This window comes from Corvus moneduloides, chromosome 3 (genome assembly GCF_009650955.1).
Source record: "Corvus moneduloides isolate bCorMon1 chromosome 3, bCorMon1.pri, whole genome shotgun sequence".
Lineage (NCBI taxonomy): Eukaryota > Metazoa > Chordata > Aves > Passeriformes > Corvidae > Corvus > Corvus moneduloides.
In genome coordinates this window covers 57,478,240-57,490,512 of record NC_045478.1, presented here as the reverse complement: position 1 = coordinate 57,490,512, position 12,273 = coordinate 57,478,240, and the positions used below count along the sequence as shown (strand labels likewise).

At 42.2% G+C, this 12,273-nt stretch overlaps 1 protein-coding gene across 2 annotated transcripts in view; it reads left to right on the top strand.

Annotated features, from left to right (window-relative positions):
* The window catches only part of ARHGAP18 (Rho GTPase activating protein 18), a 95,209-nt gene that overhangs the window by 20,257 nt on the left and 62,679 nt on the right, over positions 1-12,273 (top strand). Inside the window, exon 1 of one of the 2 annotated variants that reach the window (XM_032101710.1) lies at positions 6,085-6,234. The exons of the other annotated variant lie outside the window; for it this stretch is intronic. Within the exon in view, the coding sequence (XP_031957601.1) occupies positions 6,146-6,234 (89 nt within the window). The 5' untranslated portion in view covers positions 6,085-6,145. Of the gene's footprint in view, positions 1-6,084; positions 6,235-12,273 lie in introns of those variants that run through there. 2 annotated transcript variants of the gene reach the window in all.

Sequence of the window (12,273 nt, the reverse complement as noted above, 5' to 3'; positions counted from 1 at the left end):
TGAGAACCTCGACCACTCAATCCCCAGGCTGTACTTTACATAAGGTAAGCAGATGGGCAGCAATGGGCGAGATCTGAATTTCTCCAGAGAAAGCATTCAAGAAAAACCAAAGAGGATAAACTAGAATAAATTCTTGTGCTCATGTGGATAGTCTCAAAAGCAGCACCGGTAGTTACTGTTTCACCTTTCGCAAAGTCATGGAATTAAGAATTACCGAAGCAGCCACCAGAGTGCACCAGATACATTTTAGAGCAACTCGCAAGAAAAGCAAACAACCTTAGAACTGTTACTCCCTTTTCTTGTGGTCTTCTTTTGTTTTTGTTAGGGGAAACGAATCAGCTCTTTAAATATGTGTGTGGAAGGCAGTGAGGAAGAAGGTGAAGGTTCAGAAAGCTAGGAAGGCGTCACTTCTCTTACCTGTGCCCATACCCTTGCAGGCGCTTCAGTAACAATGGTGTCTTGCTTGCTAAATTCCACCGTGTATTGAACTGCTACCTGATAATAGTGGATATATTTTTTCATTTAAAAAATCCTGTGAAAATTTGCATATAGGTTACACATTAGCTTACAGGGTCAGACCATAAAAAATTTTCCCCGTGTGCTGGCTAGCAAACATGTTACCAGCCTTCTGTGTACAAATCTGCCTTCTGAGTACAAATCTGCTTTCTGTGTACACATCTGTGACTTCATCCCCACCTTTGCTATTCAGGGATGTGTAAGCTGATCTGAAACACCTCCTACATATCAGTACATTTTGAAACACTGACTACTCCACATTGTGTATGCCATATGGTGCACGTTGTAACTGAACATTGCATCTCCCAAATTTGGAAAGGCAACATAAAAGCATTAAAGGTGAAGTTTATCAGGCAGATGTGCACATCTGCGTGTGACCTACTCATGTAGTCAGCCTTTCTAGTCAGTGGAAATAAATGGACAATTCTGGCACATGATTTTTCTTTATGTGCCAAAGTGGAGGTCCAACATAGAGCAGGGAATTTTGCCCTCTAAAAGTGCATTTCTTTCACAGACTTTCAATGGAAAGTAAAATCAGTTGCATAGCTCTAGACATCAAGAGTTAAATAACCTGTAATCTACATTTTTGTATTATTCCTAGCATTGATTATTAACAGCTGCAGAACACTCTTCACGTATGTCGTTCTTTAGGTAGTGGAGTGCAGCAATACATGAAATGTGAAGCTTCATGAGGGTTCAATTTCATCTTTCAGTATACAAACAACTTTCCATTTCATGTATTTTCTGGCTGCTGGCTGGAACCCTGGAAACATAATTTGGACAATGGAAACGCTGCCATTTTGTTTCAATGTAAATGAGGTGAGTGAACTGATGAGACGTTTTCTGCTCAGTTTAAAACCCAGCTGAACAAATGCTGGAATAGATAATAGAAGCAAAAGGTTGAAACCCTCCTGCATTAAAAATATACTTTAAAAGTCCAGTTGTACTTTTACTTTAGCACTGCATTGGTTGTCCCAATGCTCTTGGACAGGGGGATTTCTAGACCTCAGCAGGAACAAATCCATCTACTGCCATTGAAGTCAGTCTGTGAATTTAAATTTGTCAGCTGACTTGTTACTATTTCCTCTCCAATTTTTCTCAGTGGGTTGCATTTTTACCTGCTGATGATTAACGCATCATTAGGAACTGGAATGTGAAAAATCACTTAACACATATTTAAAAAGAATTATCATGTATTTATACAAAATATGAAAATCAGTGTGATTTATTTTTTAATTTGGGAAAATTTTTTAAATGAAAATAAATAGCTCTGCAGTGAAGAGTCAAAAGCATATGTTGAACATATGCATATTCAAACCCTATAAAGCAGTGATGAAGGATGGCACTGCTGAGAAGTTCTCTTTTTAGCAGTTGTTTTGTAAGGAGAGCACTAAGCCTGAGAACGCTGCATGGTCTGCTTGGCTTTGGTGACTGATTATACTGAGTGTAAAGGCAGTGCACAACATCTTAATCTAAATATTTAAACTCTTTGGAGGAGACTTGGATTCTGATTTGATAGACTGATTTGTAATCTCCTTTCTCAATAATATGCTCCTTTTAGCACATAAACCTAAATGCTTCAAATGGTGCCTTCTTACCTAGTTGTTTATAGAGTTATAGAATGGTTTGAGTTGGAAGTGACCTTAAGGACCACGTAGTTCCAACCCTCCTGCCATGAAGAGGGAATGCCACTCACTAGATCGAGTTGCTCAGGGCCCCATCCAAATCTGGCCTCGAACACTTCCAGAGATGGGGCATCTACAGTCTCTCTGGGCAATCGGTTCAGTGCTTCTCCACCCTCTGAGTAATGATTTTCTTCCTAACAGCTAATCTAAACCTGCCTGCTTTCTGTTTAAAACTATTGTCCCTTGTCCTGTCACTATCTACCTATATAAAAAATCCCTCTCCCTCCTTTTTAAAAGCCTCTTTAAGGTACTGAAAGGCCTCTATGAGGTCTCCCCAAAGCATTCTCTTCTCTATGAACAACCTTACTTTCCAAATAAGCATGCCTGGACCTTATTAAGAAGAAGAATATTAACCACAAACTCAGGAATTAATGACTTCAGTCAGATTTAGGCAGAAGATATACCAGTGAAAGAGAGTAGTGATATTTCTGTCAGTTTACAGCAATAATACATCTGTAGGTCAGAATTAGCTATTTGTCTCTAGTGTGAATTGGGAATAATTTAATCAAAGAAAACCATGCTGGTATTATGCTGTCATAACAGGACTGAGTTTGATTGTTGCAATAATGAGCGACACAGAGTCTCCAGGCAGGTGCAAAGGAGAGCTGCTTTATTGCAAAAACCCGGCCTTTTTAAACACTTCGCCGGTTATCTGTTTACATAGTTTTAAAGCACAACAAACATAATTCAACCAACCACCATACGCCACGATGTGAGCACGCGATGGTCATGCAGCATGTTTTTCTACCCTTAATTCAACTGGGTCTCTTTCCCACAGTCTTTTTCTACTTAGCCGAAGTAACAGGCCTGAGCCATGATTTTAAAAAGGCAACAAGGCCTTCATGCAACATTTGATCCTATCAAGTATAGGAAAAAGTGTCTACAGTTAAGCTCCTAAATCCACTTCTATGTTTGAAGTGAGTCATAATAAAGACAGGTGTAAGGAGGGAATAAATATCTCTTGTGGTTTTATCTATTCTCATTTTTTAATAGAACTTTTTTCTTTCTAGCTCCTTTTCTCACTCTCCTTGTGATATGCTTACAAAAGCTTTCTTAAGCTTTCTTATTTCTTACTCTCCACTTGACTGCTACAAACCTATTCTGGGTTTTGCCTTTCTTAATCTCCCCCGCACCCCAAACAAGGCAGGTTCTCCCCCTTCTCCGTTTGCAGCAAAACTGTCTTTTGAGCAGTCCCTAGTGATGCCTCATTGACTGCATTTTGTTTCTGCATTCTTCTTTTTACAGCAAGGCTGCAGCATGTTGTGGTGTGCCTTAATTATGATGTGTTTTAAGATGCTTATCAAAGAAAAAACAGTTTACATTTTTGTTCTTATAGCACCTAATATATATATTTAGTTTGGGCAAAGGGCTTTGGAAAGCACTCATTAGACATGGAATGCTCTAAATGTTTTACTTTTATTTCAGTTATATTTTAGTTATTTTTTAAAGGAAGTTTTATAACTAAGTGGAGTATTTGGCATGCAACCAATTAGCTGAAGCTTTAGACAAGGCCATGTCCTAAGGACATTGGTATTTATGTTTAGTTTTTCTGAACTAGTTTAAAAGAAAAAAATTGGGTTCTTCAGAAAATAATTTTGCATTCTGCATATGCTGTTTAACAATTAACCACATGTGCATTTAAAGAAAGAGCCAAAGGCACCAGCTGATAGGAGTGCTAACATCCATTAATAAGATGTTGTCTCACCTCATGCTGATGTATTTCTGAGTCGAGCAGTAAAAACAGAAGAGTCTTGTTTGCGTGCTCATGTGAAAAGTTAGGCTAATTTTTGCCTTTGGAACACAGCCTGAGATGTAGAGAGAGTGCAACACCTTTGCAGTGGGAGTACAGGAAAATCTTTTCCCAGTCCTAAGTTTTGCAGTGGTTTCATGTCCTTGTTTTTGTGAGTGTGTAGGTACATGCAGACAATTTGTCTCAGTGCTCTTGGTGTATACTGCCAGTTAAACTGTTGTAGCCATAGTACTAAGCCACTGCTGAAGCTGAACTGAAGCTGTACCTTCTCTTTTACCCACTCCCTTTGGAGAAGGAGAACATCTGTGGAGGTGAGGCACAGATGTCTTTCCTATGCATGGTAAAAATTAAAAAATTAAAGAATCACATAGTTAAAAAGTGGCCCATTTATTTTTCTAATTTATATGCATAGAGTATCTGTTGGTAATAATGTCTTTTTAATAATTTTTTTTTAATTTAATGTGAAAATTTTGATTAAAAATAAACAATACAAAAAATATTTTAGCTGAAATACCTTGGCTAGCTGCCTACAGATAAAACATCCAAGAAACCATGGAAGAGGCAGGCTTTATTAAAAATCACCCCACTTTCAATAATTTATATGAATTTAAAACAAAGGCAGCATGTGATTCTCCGGTGTATGAGAAATGAAAAGACAACTCTGTAATTGTTGGCCTATTGAACATCATCCAAGTTTTCCTGTGCTTGTAATGTTGGGACTCTTCTCAAAATTTAATGGCGACTTTAGCCTTTTTAAAGAAATCAGGACTTCCTGCTTGGCACTCTGTAGAAGTCCATCATCAATGGCAAAATTCAGTTATGTCTGACTAGGACCCCTCCAAAGTCACCAGCTGTAAGTATCAAGGACTCTAGAGGACAAACTTACCTTGCTCACTCATGACCAGAAGTTCTGCCTGTTTGTTTCTCTGCTGGGACCAACTTCTCAGTGGCCGTAGGACAAGATTTCTGTGCTGCTCCTGCAAGGCAGCTCTGTGCTGGAGAACAGATGCACAGAAAACTGTGTGGTTCATCCACAAACTTGTGTGCAGCATTCCAGCTGAGGTATACAAGGTTTAAATGCGGGAAGGTTCAGAACTCCATACCCACGCGTTCCAGAACACCTCACAGAGCCAAGCACTGAATTTTGCAGATTTTAACTGCTAGCAAAGCAGTTGCATGATTTGTTTGTTTTAAAAGGAAAAAAGTAAACACAATGCATAGTACACTCTTATTGAAGTTGATCCTTTCAGTTCTAGAGCAAACTGATAATAATTCAGAGAAATCATATGCATATGTGAACGAAGCCACAAATTACAAACATAAATAGCATATGTTCATTTACATGTTGCCATGGAAAAAAACAAACAGGTTTGGGTGTTGTGTTACAGGTCTTGCCTACCAATTCAAAGCTAACACCAAGGCAGTGAGTCCCATCTCATCAGAGCCTGTGCCAAGGCATAGAGGAAGCTTTGCCCACCAAAAAGGCCGACCCAACTCTGCGCTGCTCTGGCTGTCGCTGGTTGATAGAGCATGACCTTGGAGCTAATGGCGATTGGTTTAAGGCCCAGCAGCTCTGAGGCAGCTCAATCAGCAGTGTCCTTGCTCGATGTTATCCCCTGTCGTGATTTTTATTCAAGAGCTTGTCATTAAAAAAAAATAAACTACTTTTTTTTATGTATGAAACATTAAAGCACTCACCGAATAACGCTGTGATTCAGTGAAATGGATAACGTACAAAGCAAACGCTGAACACATTCTTTATTTGTCTTATTGCCGTGCCGCACTTGACACACGGCAGCCTCGGAGCGCAGCAGTTCGCCCGTGGCAGCTGACTCGGGGCTGAAAGGGCAGCGACTTTTCTTAAATTGACGGATTTCTCTGCGACACCTTCAAACAAACTCCAGCCTGCCCGGAGGACGCTGGTTTCCCACACCCCGCGGCGTGTGGAAGCGCACAGAGCTGTAACGCGGGCGCGGCACAGCGCGGGCACCGCTCCCGGCAGCCGCTCGGTCCCGCCGCCCTCGCCCGCGGGGTTCCCGAGCCGGGAGGAGGGGCACGGACCCGCCGGGCCGCAGGAAGCGCTGCCGTCACCCGGCCCTGCCCCGCTGCACTGCGGCGGGAGGCTGGGCCGCGCCGGGCCGTAGCCGGGCCGCTCCGCCTCGGTGTCCCCAGAAGGGATGCGGCGGCGAGCGCCATGAGCTGGCGGTCCGGCTCCCGCGGCGTGGTCCTCACCGCCTACCACCCCAGCGGCGGGGCCGGCAGGGCCGGCGACGCCCCCGGCGGGTGAGTGGAGGTGCGGGCGGCGGGAGGGAGGGAGGGAGGGAAGGAAGGAGGGCGCTGCCCGCCGCAGGTGCGCTCGGCGGGGGCGGCTCCGGCTGCCGCGCCGCGGGGGAGGAGGAGCGCAGCCGGCTCAGCGGGAACCTGTTGCGCGGGAGAAGGGGTTTTCTCCGGCCCTGGGGCTAAAAGGTTTGCCCATTTTTGCGCCGTGTCCCGCAGTTCCTAAATGTTTTTTCCTTTGTTTGTTGGTTTGCTTGGGTTTTTTTTCCACTCCTTTCTGTAATACGCTCCGCGCGTCGAGGGAACCCCAGGCGTTTTGCTGGTCCGCCGAGAGCCGAGTGCAAACAGCAGCCGCCGGCTGTTGTTAAGGTGTTTGTATCCAAGAACAATCCCGTGGCCGCCCGGCTGCCTTGTCGGTGTTAAACCCGAGCTGTTCTGGCCAGCGCAGTTTTAGGCTCGGAGCGGGGAGGGTTTGTGGGTCGCGGCGGTGAGTGCCGTGCTGTGGCCTGGAGGGCGCTGGACCGCAGTGTCTTTGGGATCAGGCTGTCGGTGGGATGCAGTGAATAGATTTTCCTATAATCTCCTTGCGCTTTACTACTTTGTATCTTTGTAATTTGCTTTTTTTTTTTTTTTTTTTATGTGATAAACGGGAGGAAGGTGCAGGTAAGGACAAGACAAACTTTTTAAAGCATTTGTCATTGCAGCTGATAACAGGCAAGAAGCCAGTTTCACATACATGGACCTCTTCGTGCCTCACAGCACATGTTTGATATAGGCTGAAGTCACTGCTGGCTTTTCCATCGCAATAACGAGAGGGACTGCTGTGTAAAGGACTGACTTTTTCTTTATGGCCCATTCAGTCTTGCCTCTTCCTTGCTGAAATTGTCAACAAAGGTCCCATTGATAAAGGCGGGACTTCTAATAATGCTGAGAAGCCAGCTGAAACTGGGAAGGTATTGAAACTGGCGCACTGTTTCCATGTGTGCATAGGAAGAGTGTATGTGATCAAAGAGATCTGATTAAAAGGGTCTGATTAAAAGAAGATAAAAGGAAGTACAGTGGGTCCCCTGGACAAAAGATAACAGACGCACTGTGGTCTATCACACCCTAGAGTCCACAACAGAAGCAAGGACTGAACTGAGAGATACTTCCTACCCCATGTTAGAACCACAAAGTTCTCTTTTTACTGAGGTACTTCCTTCTCCATGACTAATATTATTTATCAACCCCACTTGAGGTCCTGATGTCATCTTAGATACATCCATAAGGGCTCTGCAGACCTGGCCACTTCCAATGGAATGGAAAATACGTACATTTTTGCAAGAAATCACAAAATCCAAAAACTTTTTCTTATTGTTTGTGGTGTTTCTTTGCCTCTCTTAACTCTCCTCAAACTCCCCATGGAAGAGGAGGGATAAGATAAAAAATGCTTTCCCTGCTCCTTGGGATAACTTCTGAGTAAAGATGTGTATCTGTAGACTGCTAGGATCAGTTCTCCTTTTCTTTACACATCTGGATATGTGGCTCTAAGCGGCACATTCTTAGCCCCTAGGGGCCCTGGACACATGAGCACAGTCCCTGTCTGTGTCTTAAGAAACTTATCACGTGTGCTAGTGACACACCATTAGGAGCAGCAATCTCATGAGATTCCAACTCCTCTGCAGCTGCTTCTGTGGACAGCCTCCTGGGTTAACTGGGACATTGCCAAGCAAATAATAGCAATCCTTCACAAATTTTTCTGGTTTGGGATTAAGAGAAGGGGAAATAAATGTGAAAATTGGTCTCATTTCTGTAATCATAGCAAACAAATGTGCATGTTTCCACTGCACAGAGCAGAGGATTCCCACAGTTAGTTTGCCTGAGTTCCACCACGACAGTAGTACAGCTTTCCAGGCCATGCGCATTTGCCACTTAGCTCATTAAACTAAAATCCTAAAGGATACCTCTCTGCCTTTCTGCTGTGCCACTCTAAATTTGAACCTTAGGTCTGTTTCTCCTGTTTTTATTAACCAGGATCTCAACTCCGTGGTCCTGGTTGACCCCCTCCCTCCTGCCATGCATCCCCAATGTTTTCCACTTCTGAAGTGAGAGAGATTGGGAGTATTTTCATGGGAACAGAGAGGGAGGGGAATGGCTGCTTGTTCTCTTTTGGTCTTTCTAAAAACAAACAAACAAAACTTTCCTGTAATGTAACATTTGTAACCTTTCTGTGGGATTTCTCTCCCATCTGCTCCACCCCGTTATTCTAACTACTTTCCTTCTTCGCCAGCATTCCCAAGATGTGCAGAGCTGCATGATACTGATAATGCCCAAACCCAAATAATTCTGAAATATTTTATTGAAATAAGTTCTTCTGTTAGGCACTTCACAGCGTGCAAGTGGACCAGTTCTGCAGTCCAGATTTTGTGTTTTGTTACTTATGTGAAATTGAGCTTATTTTGCCTTTTTAAAAAATAAAAAAATGAGAACAATTTTCAATATCTGGGTTAGCATCTCACTGCTAATTTGAAAACTGTGTAAATTTTAACAGGGATCAGAATATTAGGAAGCCAGTGTAATACAGTACCGGCTGTAATGAAGCAGCCCTTTTGGAAAGATTAATAGAGAAACTATGTTGAATTATTTTTTTCATGGGGATTTAAAACAGTGCATGTTAGAAATTGCATTATCTTTGGAGGGAAGCATCCTGGTGCATCCTGGAAAGATTTACAGGCTGGTATATCTGGTGCTTCCTGGAAAAAGCAGTATGTTGACTGTGCTCCAAACAAAGTGACATCCTAGGAAAGAAGGAGGTATACTTCCTATCCATTTCTTTTTCCTTCAGGCGTACGAGAACTCTTGCTTCAAAAGACTTAAAATTTTACTGATCTAATAGATTGTTGAGCTACTTGTCTGTTCTGGAGTTTTTTGGCCCTTTAAAGACACAATGAGTCTGTGAAATACTTACATTTTGGAAAGGCTTACCTTACCATTGGTTCAGTAGGCTAAAATCTAGAACAGTCTCAGTGTGATTACTTCCAAGTTTGTCAATTTAGGAATATTGCCTGAATAGTAGTGATGCATACAATAGCATCAGAGATGCTGTCTTTGCCATAGAGAAGTTTATTTTGCATTTTGCATAAGTATCAGTTAAAGGATTATCTTTATATGGTGTAGATATTGGTTTTGGGCGATTTCTGTGGTCTACCTAAATATTTATCTTAAGAACTTTCTCAGAGAAATCAAAAGGTGGGATACACAGTATGAAATTCAATTTTAATAGCTCTCTTTTCCATATTGCCTTAATTCGCTTTCCAGTTTTAACCTGTTAGATTCAGTAATGCCTTATTGGCTGTCATGCTACTTGTGTTTTGGTGTCCTTTTCTTTATGATATCTATGCACAAAATTTTAAATAATTTCTGCCATCCCATGGAACCATTTGTTGTTATATGGGCTGGGGAGTTCAAGAGCAAATCAGATAGGCTGCAGTCCAAAACTCTGTTTCAGTGACTGATCATAGGTATGTCACCTTCATACATGTGAAATCCAAACCTGCTAGCATAGGTTACAGTGCCATTTAGGTTCCTTGGGAATTTTACCCCATATACTTTGGCAGAAATCACCACAGGTCCTGTGTCATATTTGCCAGCCACATGTAGGGGTTTTAGATAACAACATTCTCCTCTGTGCCTGTGTGGGCTTACCCTCAGGCAATCAAATGCCATCCAGAGGGTCTTCTGTAGGACTATTTCTCTCCTGAAGAGTGAGTGAATGTGTATGTGTATGCAAATATATGTATGTAAAAATGTTCTTTGGATGTGATTATAAGGCTGAGACAAGCCTGGAGTATTCAGTGCATGGGGAGTAGATTTATAACAAGTGAGTACATGCAATGTGCATGCAGAACTAACTGCACCATCACACCTGTGCATGAGGTGAATAAACTTCTGCTGCATGGCGTTTTCAAGAGCCAAGCCTAAAATGCAAACGGAGTAATAAATAAATGATTCTGAGTGTGTTGGCTACTGGAGGTAGAATTACTTTCCTCTCCATACCTCTCTCCTATTTGGGATGCTGCTGTTCCGTGTTGTCTCCTGTGCTGCACCAGCTTGTCATGTGACAGCCTCCCTGAGTCACTGTGCTTGCTCACCAGCATGTGCACTTCTGCTGCCCCTTCAGTGCACTGCATTAACTTACATGGGAAGACCAGTTTGAGTTTTGAAGCTTTGCAAGCCAGTGCCTGTTTCACTTTGTATACTTCCAAGGAGCCTGTAAATCTTCATATTGCTGATAATTTAAGAAAGATTCCAGTGTTTCACAGAGCCTAGGCTGCTCGTCCTCAGAGGCTCTGCAGTTCTATGCCTTCTTTGCCTTATTTAAATCTTGCATTTGGTTTGCTGGTACTCACTTGCAAAATGAGAACAATCAGTTGAGTTTCCCTGAGATGGAACTAAACCCCAGGCCATTTCTGGAAAAGAGTCTCAGGTCTCCTCTTTTGAGTGACACCTGCTAGTCAGGGCCTGCAGCCCCAGATCTTCACCATCCTGCTTTGTTACTGAATCCACCTGACTTTGGGAGACACCAGCTCAAGCTTGGATCTGTGTGACAGTGAAATCAGGCAGTCTCAGTTGGGTTTTCTTGTAGAGAAGTGCCCCTTTTTGTGGGTTACTGTATAAGTCTGCATAAACAAAAATATTTAATTTTATATATCATTGTAAATACGGGCTTTACAGACTTAGTAGTGGTAGCATATGTGTTCAGTTTGGGGGTGGGTGACGAGGGACATAAAATATTTGGTGTTTTCTACAGACTGCTGTGGTCTAAATCACTCACTTGCTATTTAATCTCTGAGTAAGAAACATGAATGATAGGTGTCCTTTGAGCCTGGAGAAATAACAAAGACTTCTGCTGTGAATTGCCCACAAGATATGATTTTTTCAAACATTGACCGTAATAGACATTACAGATCATACATACAAGGGGAGTTTATTCTTTCCTTACCAGAATAATCTGCCATATTCTTTGTTCAAATGTTTGCTCAGTTTAATCTGAAGTCTTAATAGTTTTTATCTTAAGCCAAGAAGAAATCTAGCAGTAAGCATGAAATCATGCCTTTTTTCAAGGTCATTTTCCATCTCCTTTATTTCAGAGAGAAAAGTTCTCATTCCTCTCCCCCTCTTTTCCTACCAGTGACTCACTCTTGGAATTGAAAACCAGTGAAATCCAGTATAAGGGAGTAAAGTACTGTGAGGGATACATGTAATGCTCAGTGTACAAGCCACAAACTCACAAGCTGATTATTCACAACTGCTTTAAGCTGGTGGAGCATTTTGCAATTTCACTTGCAATCTGCTGGTACAGAAGGGATTCCAGGTCCCCTCTGTCATCACAGCAATTGTTGTTCCTGTAACCTTTCATGATGCCAGTATATGGATGGCTCAGCACAGTACCTTCCATGTGTTGCTTTGCTTCAATGAAAGCAGAAAGAGCTATCTGCAGAGTGAAGATCCATCCCACTACAGCTGACTTTACAAAACCATCTCAGTCTTTTTATCTGCTACATGTTTTGCATGAGCACAGTCTTCATCTGAATACATTAGAAAAATCTTTTCTGCCTTGGGTTTGCCTGCTAATTTGAATGATGTTTATTGTTCAATCCTTATTGACATCTTCAGATATAGCTGACAGGCAACAAGGCATGAATTTGCTTTAGTTTGAATTGCTTTTGTGTCTTTTGTACTTCATGCATATATAAATGTGGAGTATATGGCAGACCCTCAATGTGTTGCTTGATTACTGATATAGTAATCCCGGTAACTTGATCTACTGACAGGAAGATGTGGTATCCCAAAATTTCCTGCTTCCTTGATTCTGGATTCCTGCTTCATGGGGTTTCCCATCCCCTAGTTTGCATCTTATTTCTTCTTTGAATTTATCTTGCCCCTGCCTTTGGTTCTTGCTATATCTTGCCAATAGATTAAAAAGCCCTCCTAGTGCCAGTTACCTATGGTCAGCTTTCTGCTCGATTTTATTTTGGTGGGTGGAGGGAGTGATTCTCTTTGAGC